Below are 17,621 nucleotides of genomic sequence, written 5' to 3' on the forward strand. Positions count from 1 at the left end.
AATTTTTTCCTTTTACTTTGCTTGAATTTATTCAAAAACTGTGGGGTCAAAATACGCAGTACACCCCTAGATAAATTCGTTAAGGAGTCTAGTTTTCAAAATGGGGTAATATGTGGGGGTTTTATATGGTTTTGGGCGCTCAAGAACTCTACAAGTGGGCAATGGGGCCTAAAAGAACTTCAAGCAAAATCTATGTTCTGAAAGCCACTGACTACTCCTTTCATTTTGGGCCCCGTTGTGCATCCAGACATAAGATTAGGGCCACAATGGGTATGTCTCTGAACACGGGACAAACAGGGGTATCCATTTTTGGGTGCAAGTCTTCATTCATGTGTGTGCTGTACAAAAAAAGCTGTTTTTTTAAGTGACAGAATTGCCAAAAAAACGAAAATCACAATTTTTTCCTTTTGCTTGGCTGGAATTCATTCAAAAACTGTGGGGTCAAAATATGCAGTACACCCCTCGATAAATTCCTTAAGGGGTCTAGTTTTCAAAATAAGGTCATTTGTGGGGGTTTTCTATGGTTTTGGGCGCTCAAGAACTCTACATGTGTGCTATGGGGCCTAAAAGGACTTCAAGCAAAATTTCTGTTTTGAAAGACACTGACTACTCCTTTCATTTTGGGCCCCGTTGTGGACTCAGATATAACATTAGGGCCACAATGGGTATATTTCTGAACACGGAAGAAACAGGGGTATCCATTTTGGGGTGTAAATCCTCATTTTCATGTAAACTATAGGAAAAAAAAATATGTCTTTAAAATGACAGATTTGCAAAAATATGAAATTTTACTTTTTCTCCTCTAAATTGAATTAATTCCTGAAAAAAACTGTGGGGTCAAAATACTCATGACCCCCCTCAGTGAATACACTAAGGGGTGTAGTTTTTAAAATGGGGTCATTTGTCGGGGTATCTATTATTCTGACACTCATGAGCCTTTCCAATCTTGGCTTGGTGTAGGAAAACAAAGTGTTCCTCAAAATGCTGAAAAGTAATGTTAAAGTTGTACGTCTCCTAAATGGTTAAAAAAAATGAAAGTTTTTCCAATGTGCGCCCAAAATAAAGTAAACGGGTGGAAATATATATCTTAGCAAAAATTTCTATATTATGTTTGCACATATTTAAGATATTGCAGTTGGAAATGTGAAAAAATGATGATTTTTTTCAAAATTTTCCCAATTTTGGCGCTTTTAATAAATAAATAAATTGGTCTATTTTTTCCGCCTAAATGAAGTACAACATGTGGCGAAAAAGGAGTGTCAGAATCGCTTGGATATGCAAAACCTTTCTGGTGTTTTTCCATGTTAAAGTGGCACATGTCAGATTTGCTAAATTTGGCCTGGTCATTAAGGCGCAAACAGGCTTGGTCACTAAGGGGTTAAAGGGGTTGTCTCATGCCGAAACGGGTTTTTTTTTTTTTTTCAATAGGCTGGGGCCAGCAGGGGCCAGCCCGCAGCAGTGCTGGGGCCAGCCTCCACACCGCAGCAGTGCTGGGGCCAGCAGTGGGCTAGCCACCACCCCGCAGCAGTGCTGGTGCAGCAGGGGGTCAGCCTTCACCCTGCAGCAGTGCTGGTGCCAACAGGGGGCCAGCCTCCACCCCGCAGCAGTGCTGGCGCCAGCAGGGGGTCGGCCTCCACCCCGCAGCAGTACTGGTGCCAACAGGGGGTCAGCCTCCACCCTGCAGCAGTGCTGGTGCCAGCAGGAGGCCAGCCTCCAGCCCGCAGCAGTGCTGGTGCCAGCAGGGGGCCAGCCTCCAGCCCGCAGCAGTGCTGGTGCCAACAGGGGGTCAGCCTCCACCCTGCAGCAGTGCTGGTGCCAGCAGGAGGCCAGCCTCCAGCCCGCAGCAGTGCTGGTGCCAGCAGGGGGCCAGCCTCCACCCCACAGCAGTGCTGGTGCCAGCAGGGGGCCAGCCTCCACCCCACAGCAGTGCTGGTGCCAGCAGGGTGCAGTCTCCACCCCACAGCAGTGCTGGTGCCAGAAGGGGGCAGCCTCCACCCCACAGCAGTTCTGGCTGCAAGGCTCCATCATGTTGGGCAGCTTTCACATCTGTGCTGGAGGAAATAGTGCTACAGCTGAGCGGAAAACAAATAGACCCCATTATAGCCTACAGGTTCTGTTCGGCACTGTTCAGTTCTGTGTTAAGACGGATTCGTTTGGCCGGGGAATTCCTTTTTGCTGTTGCCCAAACGGAACCCCAACACAGATGTGGAAACCGTCGTCCAGAGTTTCTCCCAAATAGAGCAATGACCCACGTGGGGGTGAACTACTATTGGGGCGCACAGAACCCCCCATATGGCTTTTGGAAAGCAAATTTTGCTGGAATGCTTTTTGGGCCCCTGAGGCACCGACACAACAGAAGGCCCCCAAGTAGTGACCACATTGTGTAAGGCTGAAAAATAACATCTGTCCATCCAGTTCAGACTATTACCCCCCCCCCCCCTCCCCCAGTGTTGATCCAGAGGAAGGCAAGAAAAAAACCCAATAAGGTAGAAGCCAATTTTCTGTATTTAGAGAAAAACATTCTTTCCAGTCTCCAATCTGGCAATCGGAATAATCCCCGGATCACCGACTCTTCTGAGTAGTCAGTGATATAACATGTACCGTGTCCAGGCCCCTCTTGTACTCTTATGGAGTTCACCATCACCACATCCTCAGGCAGAGAGTTCAGTAGTCTTACTGCTCTTACAGTAAAGAACCCTCTTCTATGTTGGTGATGAAACCTTCCCTCTAGTTGCATGCACAGATCCCGTTTCCATTTGTCGACAGAGTCGCCATTCCTACCTCCACATGTGCTGGTCCGCGAATTTCCGGCATGCGTGATAAATAATAGTGCTCCAGTGGATGACGTAGAACTCGGCTACCGCGATGGGCGGTTTTATAGTATAACCACCAGCGCAGCCGCACCGAGTACATTGCCACGCAGTGCAGGAGATTTTAAAGTCGTTTTCTGTAAATATGCTTTCACAAAGAAAAAATAAACCTATTTCCGGCCGTTCCTGCAGCGCGCTGCTCCGCTCCTGTACTCCGCTCAGTGGGGTGGGGACTGCTGATAGGTTCCCTTTAATGACGGAGCAAATCTGACACTATCCAGCGCAAATGTATGTGTTGAGCTCGTGCCACTGCAGACAGACATGCCACTATTTGTGGTGCCGGGCACAGCGATACAACATATGTGGTCGTAGACTCCTGCTTGGGTACGAGGCGGGGCGCAGAATGGAAGGCAACAATCCATTCATGTATCCACACCAAGCTAAACGTACGCCGCAGGCACAGGAGTGTCAGCGGGTCCCCAACCACAGAACAGCAGTCAGTCTGTGAACCAGACCTGGTGTGCCCTGCCAATCCACGCATCAAAGAGTTAAAAGGGTAATTTGGGGTATTTACTATTGATGACCGATCTTTAAGTATAGCTTATCAATAGTTGATTGGCAGGGGTCTGCTGCCTTGGATCCCTACCAATCCGCTGATCTTCCGGCCTGCTGTCACTGCAGTGAGGACGTACATGGTGGTCAGAGCTGGAAGTGTAATAGAACGCATTGCTCCCATTGATTTCTGCTCTGACCAGTGATGCGGATGTCTGACCCTGCTGCACTGACAGCAGGCTGCAGGAATCCCGAGCGGTGGACCCCACAGATCAACTATTAGGCCTCATGTCCATGGCACGCACGATTCAGAGTGTGGTATCCCGCACGGAATCCGCCCGTATCGGCAGCCATGGGACATTTTCTTACATCTCCGGATCCTGCACGGGTCACCTCTGTCCCAGCTGGATCTTCTTTCTTCTGCATAGCGGATGCGTGCGGGCGCACCAGCCCACATACGCAGAACTTTTTTTTAAATTAACCTCCTGCTTTCCCGTGGGATCAGCGTCCATCTGCAGTGTCAGCTGCAGCTGTGCCGCGGATCAGATGACTTACATTGACTTTAATGGAAGCCGTCCGCATGGGAATCCGTAGAAAATGGAGCATTCTGCTATTTTTTGGGGGGACCGGATGGTCCGCAAATAAAATACACATGTTTTGAATCCATTTGCAGACACCCATGCATTCCTATAGGCGCCCTGATTTGCGGGTGCCCTGAACGGATTCCGGAAATCAAATCCGCCCGTGGCCTTAATGACCCATCCTGAGGGGAGCTAATCCATAGCAAATACCAGAAATACCCCTTTAAGCTCTTTCTAGACTAGCCCAGTCTAACGAGCGACGATCGGTGCTTGTTTAATTTTAGAATCGTCTTATGGGGACAATGGCGTGCTCTTCTGTCCCCAAGACCGGCCGCACGTTTCCCTGTTCACACAGGAAGATCTACCGCCGATCAACGAGCGTCTTCATGCTTACTGCACAAGCACTGACTGGCCCGACTGTCGGTGAATATGACTCGTGGCACGAAGTTGGGGACTCCTCACACTGGAAGGATCTGCCTAGTACCTCACTGGAGATAATACTGCCACCCGCCCCGGTGACCCCTACCGAATACCTGGCTGCCCACAAAAACAACAAAGCTGGTTTTTTCTTATATGAGTTTTTGGGAAAGTAGGGTGATAACCACAGGGTGGTCAGTCAGCTGTCCCAGACTCCTGAATGGCAAAATCTTGTCTAGTTTATATGGTGATATCTACCAAGAGAGAATCAGGGATAGCTTACTAAAGACATTTTTCCATTCAGGAACCAGGAAAAGCTGGGTTACAATCAAGGTGGCTGCCATTACAGCTCCCACAGGAATGGTCAAAGGGGTCATCCAGCTTTTCCACTGGACATACCGTGAATGATTGTTCACAGACGCTACATGGCTGTTTTGTTTTTGGGAAAGCTGGGTAACTACTACAGTATTATGACTTCCAATACTTATCCTACAGGAGTGGTCACCCAACTTTTTAAGACTTCGGAATGGCAAATCTTCCTAGTTATATATTCCCTACTACGTAGCCAAGCAGTTTAGCCATGTAGGGATCTACAGAAGTTGCCTGTGAATCAGCTGCAATGGCGACCATATCGGTTGTCACCCAACTTTCCAAAAGACTGTCATAGTAATGACTAAATAGAATTTTGAGAGAAATGGAGGAGGAAGACTTACAGTTGGTGAGGACCATTTTATTTTAGGGGTAGTATTGTAGCTATAGGACGGGGAGGCGGCGCCAGGCCCCTGTGGTGGCCCTGAGAACCCTTTGCCATACAAGAGGACAGTAGTACTATATGTGGCCAGTGCTGTGATCACAATTGGATAAAAGGTATCATACATAGGAATCCTATACAATGTGAAGTCATCACACATGATGGTTTGGGGCTGTGGGACTGTTCCTGCGTCGGAGGCTCCAGGGACAGTTCTCTTTAATCATCACTTATCTAAGATCATCTTCAAGATGAGCTGTGAACAAAAGGAGTATAGTTATGGAAATAGGTAATAGCTAAAATGCATTATCCTGAAAATAAGACCCTGTCCTATAAAAAAATTTGCTCCAAAAGAGGCATTAGGTCTTATTTTCAGGTGTCTTATCATACTTACCTAGCAGGTGCCATCTGGTCCCCCCCCCCCCCCCCCACTGGTCTGCAATGCTCTGGCACGCTTACTTGCAGTCCTCAGCCGCCAACAAAAGATTGCTTCCTGGTAACAGGGTTCATAAACCCCGCCTCCAGGAAGCAATGACTCTGATTGGTTCCCCAGCGCCATGTCTCAGCCAATCAATGCAGCGCCCGGAAACCAATCACAGCCATCACATTGGTTACTCTGTTACCAGCAAGCGATCTTCTGTCAGAGGACTGCAAGCAAGCGTGCCAGAACTCCGAAGACCAGAGGGAGGGACTCGGATGGCGCCTGCTAGGTAATGTATTGCGCTTTTTTAAATGTAATTAAGTTAGGGCTTATTGTCAGGGTATGGCTTATATTTCAAGCCCCCCCCCCCCCCATCACCATCCCCCTGAAAATCAGGGTAGGTCTTATTTGCAGGATAACATGGTACTAGAGTTGTATGTTCATCAGCTAGTGCTACATTAGAAAAACTCAGCTCAGCTACATTTATATGTTTATTTGGGCACTACCAACATCTGTGGAGTCTAAGGCCGGTATCACATGACCAGATTTGAATTGCGGAGTCTGTGATCGTCGTCTGTGCGCACTTTCCGCAGTAAAACACGGGCATTGAAAGGCGTGTATTTTCAATTTTTCCATCACACTCGCGAATGCGAATTGCATATTCCGCGCGTGGAGGAAAAAAATTGCAACGTACTCTATTTTACAGTGGAATCCATGCGAACGGCCTCCATTAATGTCAATGGAGACATCCGACCCACACCCTGTACACAACTAACATTGTGTATGGGCTGCGGGTACCTGCGGCATCGCTAAGCGACGGCGCGGGGAATCCAATCAAAAACCTGTACTGCTCATGACCACCTGCGAGCCTACGCGGTCATCCGCAATACAGGTTAGTGCAGTACGCAGGTTCACAGCCAGAATCCACTGCGGGCCTCTCATGCAAAATCCGACCCAGTCGTGTAAGCCCGGCCTGGAGTGTGCAGCTGATTTACCTGGGTGAGTACATAGTCTTCCTCGGCTAACTTTTCTATCACGTCAAAGTGATCGGTCCCATCTACATGTACATAGGAGACACTGAGTCCGGATTCCTTGAGGCTCTGCAAGGTAAAAGATGACAATTACTCTTTAGCAGGATTAGAAATTGTTAAATCAGCTTTCCCAGATTCCTGAATGGCAATGTTATGTAGTGATATACACCCATTGTTCCATATCTAGGCAGGCTTGCCATTCGGAGCCTGGAAAAGCTGAAAGACAACCCTCTTGCAAGCAGTGGGGGCAACCAGAAAGCTACGGGTCCTATACAGGTGTGCAGTAGACTTAACGGGTTGTCCCACCAAATGAAGTAATTAGCTGATAACTAGCTGACTGGTTATCCCACTTGACCACCACGCCATTCAGTCTCTTTGGGGCTCCGATTCTTAGGATCTGTGGGAGTTCCAGCAGTCGGACCCCCACGATCAGCTGGTTGCACCCTACCCTGTGGATAGGGAATAACTTTTTCTGGTGGAATAACTCCTTTTTCATACAGAAGCAGCAACACTTTTGTCTTTGGGTTGTCCCGGCTCCGGAGCTCAGCTCCATCCACGTGAATGCTGCCACACCAAGGACAGCTGATTTCTATAAGATCAGGCACCATTTTTCACCCTTCACCCTTGATATGCCACATTCCCATATCGACACAAGTATGTACACCCATAGGTGATCTCAGCACCCGTGTCCTTGGTACGTTTTTACATCAGCGGGAATATCTTATCCTTATGGTCATCCCTACCTGGAAATAGCATTGTGATTGTCTGTGGAACTCCGGAGAGTCATGCTCAGCCACTACAATGACCATTGGACAGGTCCCAGCATTCATCTGTCTCACATATTGTATAGGGCTGTTCTTTAGCGCCACCTCCCTGTGAAAACAAGCATAGCAGCCAGATAATCACTTTCCGTCATTGTGCCACAGGGTCAATATGGGCTGTACAGCATTAGGAAAACATAGCCGCTTTCTTCCAAAAATAGCGCCACACCAGGTTGTATCTAGTATTGCAGCTTTTCTCCATTGCAGTGAATGTGGTTGAACTTCAATAACACACCAACCTGTGGGAGGTGGGAAGCGGTTTCTTTGAAAAAGTTACCTATGTTTTTCTAACCCTGTAAAGGCACTTTAATGATTTTGGAAGTGTCAGATGTAGCTTAAAGCACCTGGAACCCAATGTGACAGCTATACCTGGGCACTCCCAATGACCGCCTAGGACTTCACATGCACCGTTCGTATAAGTATATATGATTGTCAACATATAACATCCATATAAACTGTAAAGATTAAGCAAAGCATTAATTAGTGAGCTCCAGTGATCAATGAGCCACTATAGTATCCCATTTACTATGGAGATATAGTTTGGCTATTAACCCGTAACAACCGCCCATATTTCTTTTAACAACGCTGCATTAGAAACCTTGCGTGGTTCTCCCGTTTCGGGGGGAGCGGGTGCTCGGCTGTCGGATGACAGCTGGGCATTTGCTCCAACATCAGGGACAAAACAAACTTCAGATCCCCAGTGTTTAACCCTTTACATGCTGCAGTCAGTGCATTCGTGGTATGTCAAAGGCTGACAAAGGGAGGGGGCTTCCTCTGTCACCCATCAGACCGCTGTGATGTGATCGCGGGGTTCCGATAGGTTGCTATGGCACCCGGAGGTTTAAATACAGCCTCCGGGTCTGCCAGCTATGATGGCCTAAGAGGCTCATTCTCTGGCGGAGCTTCATAGGCTTACTAATACTTACTGAAGTATAGTAGTGTATTAGAAGTATACACTAGGGCGGAGAGGGGGCAGGAGGTCAGTGCACTGCTCCTGGCCCAGCCCACCTCCTCCGCCTGCAGATAGGGACACCGTATATCGTCCGGGCGTGAAAACCCAGCTGATATACGGTCGCCTGAAAAAGCCCTTAAAAAGTTGCAAGTGAAAAAAAAAACAATATAAACTTAGTATTGACATAATCGTACTAGCCTGCAGAATTAATGTAACATATTATTTATAGTATTGATAACATTATCTATGGCATTAGATTTATAAGCCAACACATTGTTTATTTGGTGAATGCCGTGAAAAATATGCAGGGATTGTAGATTTTGTTAATCTTGCCTCTAGAAAAAAAATGGAATCAAAATGTTATATGTTCCCAAATCGCACACAAGGCCCCCTGCAGGTCCTGGCAGGCCACTACTCTTCAGCTGTCCCAGTTGCTGCTGTAAGTATCCATGCCCCTTATGTACTTTCAGTCGCCCCTTCTTCTGTGGCCCTGATGTTGCAATATGCCCCATCCGCCCATCCGCTGTCACTACCCCTCTTTCTCTGCTGCCTGCAACGGGCGAATCTTCCCCCCGGTTAGCAGCGGCACAGTGTCGGCGGTGATGTTCAGCCCCTCCCTCCGCCTGAGTTGGCACAATGTCCGTGACTCTCCCCCCGTCCGCTGTCACTACCCCTCTTCCACTGCTGCCTGCAATGGAGACAGTCTTCCCCCCGCTTTGCAGCAGCAGATGTGCCGCCACCTCCTCCGCCTGAGCTCTCACTTAGTCCGGGACTCAGGAAGGTGAGGAGCGTTGTTGCAGCTGTGGATGCTTTCGTCGGCCGCCGCCGCAGGCAAATTTGCCGTGGCAGTGCACAGTAGTTTGGGGCAGCTCGGAGGATGAATCCGTGGTGGCTAGCTGGCTGCATGTCCTGTGCTGCGTCGCTGCCGGCACCGCCACTGCTGTCTGCACACCTGGCGCAAACAGGCTTCGTCACTAAGGGGTTAAGCTGGCCGTACTGGATATAAAGCAGTGATCATGGCAGCAAGGGTTTTCTGTACTTCCTCACAGTAGTCCCATTAACACTACATTGAAGTTTTCTGAAATAGCTGACAGCAGTAAACAATAGACTGTCTCCATCTGTATTTCACTGTAGAGTGAGCGACACTTTAACCCTTTAACGTCCGCCGATACGCCTTTTGACGGCCTGTATTGGCAGCCTATATATGTGTTTTTTACAGCTGACACACACGGGCAAAAGCTGGAATCGATCGCGGTTATTAACCCTTTAAATGCCCCGAACATCCCACACAGCCCCCCCCCCCCCGCGTGAGATCACAGGGAGCTGCCTTAGCAAACAGCCCATCAAGCCGTCCCCATGGGGTGGCTTGATAGATTGCCTGTTAGATTGCAGTATGATGTAATGCAGGAGCGATCAAAGCACCACATGTTGTGGTCCTCCAGGGATGCTAAAGAAAAGTAAAAACAAAATCAATAAAGTTTTATTAATTGTAAAAAAAAAGTAATAAAAGTTTAAAATAACCCCCCTTTTGCCATACCTATAATAAAAAAAATCTAAACCATAATACAAAAATACATATTTAGTATCGCCACATCCATAAAAGTCCGATCTATCAAAGTAGCGCGTTATTCACCCCGCATAGTGAACGTCGTCCGAAAAAAAAATTAAGAACGCCGCAAATGCACTTTTTCAGTCACCCTGTCTCCCAGAAAAAATGCAATAAAAAGTGGTATGTATTCTGAAATGGAACCAACGTAAACTACAGGACATCCTGCAAAAAATGAGCCCTCGTACAACTACGTGGACGGAAAAATAAAAAACGTTATTGCGTGCAGAAGATGGCGGCAGAAAATAATTTTTAAAAATTAAATGTCTTTGTATGCCGCAAAGTGTTTAACGAGGCGGCGTGGGACTGGGGGCGGGGCGTGAAGGTGAGGGAGATTTGAGAATAGTGAGCGGTTAGAGGGAAGGGGAGGAGCTACAGACAGGAAGAGACGAGAGCTGGGAGCGGGAAAAGCAGTAGAGTGGTAGACAGCGAGAGAGAAGGAGCGCTAGAGGACAACGGGAGTAAATTTAAAAAGATTGCGAGAAGAACGGAGGGAGCGGAGAGAAGAGGCGGCCGGAAGTAATAGGAGAAAGCCAGGAGTATCGGGTGGAAGAGGAAGCCAGAGGAAAAGAAAAGGAGGACCGGGACTAGCGGGTGGAAGAAGTCGGCCGGCGAAAGAAAAAGAGCGGGATTATCGGGTGGAAGTAGAGGCCGGGGAGGCGAAGAGAGTGCGGATTTATCGGGAGAAGGAGCGTGCAGCGGAAGAACAGGATCGTGTCAGCGCCAGCCCAGAGGAAAAGATACCCGTGGATTTACAAAAGTATGGAGGACTTACAAGGCATGATCAAGGAGGCGGTGAAGAAAGACGGCACCCGGTGGCTCGAGGAGCTGCTGGCAACATGCCGGACACCCACGGTCCAGGCAACGACCACCGGGCAAGAGGAACTTCGCCAGGAATCGGGAGAAGATGGCGGCATCCAGGGAGAGGCTCCACGAGGTCGGCCGAGGAGAAGGAAGCAGCCGCCGGTAAGGCTCAGCCCGAGCCCAGCAAGGAAGAGGGGAGGACGGAGGGACAGCCGAGTCGGCGATTGCCCGAGAGGGTCCGGTAGCCCTGGCGGAGGAGGGGCGCCGGTACCTCGGCGCGCGACAGAGAGACCGGCAGCACAGGCCCTACGGTCGGCAGTCCTCGGGGACACTGAAGGCGGAGGACTGGTTACTGCAACTGGGACTGGCTCCAGACATCGCCACGAGCGCGCATCCGGGCGCAGGACCACAGCGGCGGCAGCAGGTGAGCTCAGGCTGAGCGAAGAGCGGCAGGGAAGCGCGCGGTTAGGCCGCTCGTCCTCCCAAGATGGCGGCCCAGCACGTGGGGGGGGGGGGGGGGTAGCGCGGGAGGTGTGCAGCAGCTTTGGCCCAGGCAGGAACATAGGAGGTAGGGGCAAGGGGAAGGGAAAGGAAAAGGCAGCCGGCAGGCATGCATATAACCCCCCTACACATAGTCCGGAGAGTTTTAGCAGTGAGTATAGCAGCAGTAGGGAGGGGGGGAGCAGCTTAGGGGAGCCCATAGGGGAACCAGCTAGTTCAGAAGAGGAAGGCCACATAGTCAGGGGAAAAGGGGCAAGGAGGCGACAGCACATTCCTGCCAGCAGGCCTAGTAGTCGCATCCAGCAACAGCCACCCCGACACGTATTAACCCCTTCACAGAATATGGCCGTAGTGAGGCAGCAGCAGCCGGGCCAGATGCCATTCCATGACTCTTACGAGCCAACGGTTTCCTACCGTCGGTGCTATGTTAACCCCCGATACACTGCCCCACCAGCCGAATACTCTGATTACACCTATCCACAACCCCAGGCTCCGCGTAGGAGCTCCAAGAGGCAGGGCCAGGGGGCAAGGCAGAGGCAGAAGGCGCGAGCCAGGCAGGAGAGGCAGGAACGGTTAGAGCGGGAGCGAGCGCAGCAGTCAGGCTTGGCATGCGTCGGCAGGGAGAGGGGCCGCGAGTCAAGTACCAGCAGTGGGCTAGAGGAACCGCAGCGATTGGTGGAACAGCCTCGGCAGTCGGACCCGCAGTTATCCCTCTATCGCGAGGACCGGGAACGTCAACGGTGGCGCGACCACGATCACAGTCGCTCAAGGCGGGAACAGCCTGGCACGTCGCAACCCCACAGCGGAGGAGGGGCACTGTATACGGCAGTGCATCAGCCCGGATACGAATCGGTCAGAAGCCGCGGGAGCGGTACAGCGGGGACAGCACCCTTGGCAACGCCGGAGGTCGGTCCAGCTGGTGAGTCCGAAATTTACAATGTGTTAAAATGTGTTATGGATCCCGCAGCGGGTGCGGAGAGGAGTGATGTGGTTGGTTTGTTGCGATCGCTGCTGAGCCGGATGGAACAAAAAGGAGGGCTTTTAGTGTCCTGCGCTCCAGGGGGTTCAGGCCCGCCTGTGGGTAGTACCGGTGGTAGCTCAGCAGCGGGTTCGGAAATAGACCCGTCAGCGGGTTTGCAGTTTGGTGATTCAATGTATTGTGGTGTCGCCCCACTGGGGGTAGGTTTGACGGATGAATTGTTGGAAAAGATTAGGAGCGGTTTGTATATAGATATATGGTCCTTGCTTTCGGCGGACCACGTAATGGTCGATAAGGAGCGTAGTTCAGAGCGCGGATCTGACAAGAAGCCTAAAATTGCGAAGACTTTCGGTAACTGGTTGCAGGCGTATATGGTGATGGTACACGTTACGTGCCAGCACCAGCCTGCAAAAGGTCCGGAGATGATGGTTTACTTAAACACCATCTATAGCGCTTATCGGCTGCACGGGGGTGCGGCCTGGTGGCGCTATGACGAGGACTTTAGGCGTCGTATTTCGGGAAAAAGTCACATCAGTTGGGCCTCTAAGGCCACTGATATGTGGATACAACTAATTTTAGCGCAGCGTCCGGTTAAGGCGTCCTTTCCAGGGGCAGCCGCGGGGAGCACATCCCAGCAGCCCGCGGCCTCCTCTAGACCAAACGGCTCTTGTTGGTTATACAACGAGGGCCACTGCAGGTTTTACGCTACCTGCAAGTTTAGACACGAGTGCTCGGTTTGCGGGGGCCAGCACGCGGCAGTGCGCTGTTTCCGCAAGCAAAGAGCAACGCCCGCGGTGGGTGGCGCCGGCGGCCATGCGAACGCCGGTGAGAAGCCGCTTCCTGGATCCGTGGTTAGACAGATACCACAGGAAACAGGAAGCAAAAATCCTTAGAGCTGGATTTTTGGAGGGCTTTAGAATACCTTTTTATGATCAGCAAATGACGACGCTATGCCCTAACTTAAAGTCAGCAAGAGACGACATTGAGTTAGTAACTGAGAAGGTGATGAAGGAAGTGCAGCTGGGCCGTATGGCCGGGCCCTTTGATGTTCCTCCATTCGAAAACTTACGGGTATCCCCGTTGGGTCTGGTGCCAAAAAAGGAATCCGGCAAGTTTCGGCTCATCCATCATTTATCGTTCCCAAGCGGGGGATCGGTAAATGACGGTATTTCAAAGGCAGAGGCAGCCGTGGCTTACACGTCATTCGACTGCGCGGTACGCTTAGTGAGGTCAGCGGGCAGATTTGCCCAGTTGGCAAAAACCGACATAGAATCGGCGTTCCGGCTGCTGCCGGTTCACCCGGACTGTTTTCATTTGCTAGGTTGTAGGATCGAGGACAGGTTTTTCGTGGACATGTGTTTGCCGATGGGATGCTCCATTTCATGTTATTTTTTTGAATTGTTTAGTTCATTTTTGGAATGGATGGTACGTTATGAAACGGGCATCGCATCGGTGATACATTACCTGGACGATTTTTTGTTCGTCGGTTCACAGACATCAGGCGACTGCGGTTTCCTATTGTCTAATTTTCAAAGGCTGATGCGTTTAGCGGGGGTCCCGCTGTCGGCAGAAAAGACGGCGGGTCCGGTCACGTGCCTGACCTTCTTAGGCATCGAGATCGATTCGGAAAACATGGTTTTTCGGCTACCGGCAGAAAAAGTGGCAAAGCTGCGCCAAGCGGTGGGGGACGTGGCCCACTGCAAAAAAGCGACACTGCACCAGATGCAGAGTCTCTTGGGCTTATTGAACTTCGCGTGCAAGGTTATTCCTATGGGGCGGGTTTTTTCCAGGAGATTATCTTTGGCGACGGTGGGTGTTCGCGAGCCGCATCATTTCATACGGGTGACAGCAGGAATGAAGGCAGACCTGCACATATGGAGGGTCTTCCTCCAGTCCTTCAACGGGCAGGTGGTATGCCCCAAGGAGGATGTGGAAGGCCCGGCGATCAGTTTGTTCGCCGATGCGGCGGGATCGGGCAGTTTCGGCGTAATTTTTAACACTCATTGGTGCAGGGAACCCTGGCCTAGGCTATGGAAAGAGAGAGGTTGGACAAAAAATATTACGTTGCTGGAATTCTTTCCGGTGGTGGTGGCTATCGAGGTATGGGAACCAGAATTACGGGACCGGAAGATCTGTTTTTGGTCCGACAATGCGGCGGTGGTGCAAACCATAAATAAGCAAACTTCGGCGTCCCCGCCGGTGTTGTCGTTGTTGAGACACGTGGTATTGCGGTGTTTGCAAAGTAACATTTATTTGCGTGCGAAGCACGTCCCGGGTTGTGACAACGGAACGGCTGACGCACTCTCTCGTTCACAGATGGACCGGTTCAGGGAGCGGCACCCAGGGGCGGATGCCGAAGGGGTACGGTGCCCGCCTTCCTTGTGGAACCTGGCCGAGGAGAGCTGCTGAGGCTGGTGGAGTCATCGGTGTCTGTGTCGACGTGGAAAAGCTATAATGCGGTTTGGGCAACGTGGTTGAGATTGGTGGGAGGAACGGTGGTAGGAGGTGATAGAGCAAGGGCGGCAACGTTGGACTTGTTGGCGAGAGTGCGGGATAATGGGTCGTCCGTGTGTGTGGCCAAAAAACAGCTGGCAGGTGTGGCCTTCCTATTGAAGTTACACGGGGTGGCAGACGTGACAAAGGATTTTGTGTTCCAGCAGATTATCCGGGGTTGGAAAAAGGAGAAGTCAGGCGCGGACACACGGCGACCCATTACGCAAAAATTGCTAGTTAAGTTGCTGCAGGCGTTGGATAGAGTGTGCTCGGATGCATTCGAAGTACTGCTGTTTAGATCAGCCTTTTCGCTCGCTTTTTTCGCGGCGCTGCGCATCGGCGAGCTGGTCCCAGCGAGCAAAGCAAAGCCAGGTGGTTTGGGACAAAAGGACGTGATTGCCACGGAGTCAACGGTCAAAGTTTGCGTCAGAAAGTCAAAAACGGACTTGTATGGTAGAGGCGACTGGCTGACCATTAACAGTTCGCAGGACACATGGTGTCCGGTGGGCATATTGAGGCTTTTTATCACGAAGCGCCCGGCGGTCGGCACCTTTTTAGCCCATGCATCGGGGGCACCGCTTACCCGTTTTCAGTTCGCGGCGGTGTTGCGTTCGGCGCTGAGGGAGTTGGGACTAAATCCGATGGAATTTGGAACCCACTCTTTCAGGATCGGGGCTGCTACGACTGCGGAAGCGCACGGCATGTCAGAAGACGGTTTAAAAAAGTTAGGAAGATGGAAATCACAGGCCTATAAGTCGTATGTTAGACCAGATCGGGTGATTGAAGGAGGCGTAGATTGAGATGCAGTTCAGCTGCGGTTTTTCTGCGGTCAATGGCATTTTGGTTATATAGTTTTGGGATACTTTTGGGTTTTGTTTTTTCTATATCATTTCTTTATTGCAGCGCACGAGCCATGGCATGTGTGGATCATTGGACACTCGTTCATATATTGGGCGGAGAAGAGAGCGGCAACACGACCCATGGGCAGGAACTTGGGTCTGAGCGGAGCACTGGTAAATTGGGTTGGAGTGCGGGGGCTGCTTTGGCCCCGTTTGCTACAATTGGTGCTAAGGATTAGCAAGTGGACCCCCCGGAAGGTTATACTGGTCGTTCATGCCGGGGGGAACGACTTAGGCTGCACTAAGATGAATGACTTGTTGGTACTCATGAAGCAGGATTTGCTTCGTTTCCGGGACTGTTTTAATGATTGCACCTTGGTCTGGTCGGACATAGTGGCTCGGAGAGTTTGGAGAGGGGCCAGGAACACGGACGCCATCGAACGTGTAAGGAAGGCAATAAACCTGCGTATGTCTCGGTTCGTGCAATCGCTGGGTGGAGTGGCAGTCCGCCACTGGGAGCTGGAGGACAAGGAAAAAGGGGCCCTGAGGATGGACGGCGTACATCTCAATGAGGTGGGGTTGGACACCTTTTTGTCCGGACTGCAGGACGGGGTGGAGATGGCACTGGAGAGGGTTGGCGGGGGGGAGGGGGCGGTATGTGCCATAGGCGTACAGCGCATGCCGCGTGGCCGGGAGCTTCCCATGCGGGCTACGGCGCAATAGGAAGGTTTACAGGCCCATGTATAGGGGCTTACGAACGTCCTCTGGGCCGTTACAGTTTTGACAAGAGTTCAGTTAGGCATGGGAGGTTAGAGTTATAAAAGTTAGTAAAGTTAAAATTAAACAGTAAAGTTAATATATATGTTGGTATTATTTAATAAAGCTGTGGCCAACCCACGTTTTCAGCAAGAAGTTGTGTTTGTATGTTTTTTGGTTACAGGTAAGCGAGCTATAGGTAAGGTAAAAGTGCCCCCAGTCTTGTATGCCGCAAAGTGTTTAACGAGGCGGCGTGGGACTGGGGGCGGGGCGTGAAGGTGAGGGAGATTTGAGAATAGTGAGCGGTTAGAGGGAAGGGGAGGAGCTACAGACAGGAAGAGACGAGAGCTGGGAGCGGGAAAAGCAGTAGAGTGGTAGACAGCGAGAGAGAAGGAGCGCTAGAGGACAACACCCACCCGCCCGCCCAGTGGAGGGTAGGAAGGGGGTGTTGTTTTTGGGAAGTAGGGGTAGGTAGGAAGTCGTCACAGCAGAAAGTGAGGCCGGGAGCTTCCCATGCGGGCTACGGCGCAATAGGAAGGTTTACAGGCCCATGTATAGGGGCTTACGAACGTCCTCTGGGCCGTTACAGTTTTGACAAGAGTTCAGTTAGGCATGGGAGGTTAGAGTTATAAAAGTTAGTAAAGTTAAAATTAAACAGTAAAGTTAATATATATGTTGGTATTATTTAATAAAGCTGTGGCCAACCCACGTTTTCAGCAAGAAGTTGTGTTTGTATGTTTTTTGGTTACAGGTAAGCGAGCTATAGGTAAGGTAAAAGTGCCCCCAGTCTTGAAGAAGAATAAAAGTAGCACAACAAAAAAAAAAAACCCTCTACAAGTTTGGTATCGTAGTAATCGTACTGACTCATAGAATAAAGTTATCATGTTGTTTTTGTTGCAGTTTGTGCGCCGTAGAAACAAGACGCACTGAAAGATGGCGGAATGTCGTTTTTTTTTTTTCATTTTACTCCACTTAGAATTTTTTAAAAGTTTTTCAGTACATTATATGGTACAGTAAATAGCCCCATTGAAAAATACAACTCATCCTGCAAAAAACAAGCCCTCATACAGCGACGTCGATGGATAAATAAAGGAGTTACGATAAGAGGGGGGAGGAAAAAACAAAAATGGGGAAAAAAGGGGTTAAGGGTCTCTACCCACTAGTGTTTTTTTTAATGCAGATGTCACTGGAACTTTCTAATGTTAAAATCGCAGAAGCACAAACGAGCGATTTTTCTGCGACGCGATTAAAAAAACACAGCAATATTGCAGCGTTGAAAGAACACTAGTGGGTAAAAGCCCTAAAGCCTA

At 50.2% G+C, this 17,621-nt stretch overlaps 1 protein-coding gene across 1 annotated transcript in view; it reads right to left on the reverse strand.

Annotated features, from left to right (window-relative positions):
• Nucleotides 1-5,089: 5,089 nt before the first annotated feature.
• Nucleotides 5,090-17,621, reverse strand: part of AFMID (arylformamidase) — a 32,622-nt gene continuing 20,090 nt past the window's right edge. The window contains exons 8-10 of the mRNA XM_066586299.1: nucleotides 7,304-7,433; nucleotides 6,525-6,629; nucleotides 5,090-5,364 (exon numbers count right to left, since the gene is read on the reverse strand). Coding sequence (XP_066442396.1) covers nucleotides 5,335-5,364; nucleotides 6,525-6,629; nucleotides 7,304-7,433 — 265 coding nt within the window. The 3' untranslated portion in view covers nucleotides 5,090-5,334. The remainder of the gene's footprint in view (nucleotides 5,365-6,524; nucleotides 6,630-7,303; nucleotides 7,434-17,621) is intronic.

This window comes from Eleutherodactylus coqui, chromosome 13, assembly GCF_035609145.1.
Source record: "Eleutherodactylus coqui strain aEleCoq1 chromosome 13, aEleCoq1.hap1, whole genome shotgun sequence".
Lineage (NCBI taxonomy): Eukaryota > Metazoa > Chordata > Amphibia > Anura > Eleutherodactylidae > Eleutherodactylus > Eleutherodactylus coqui.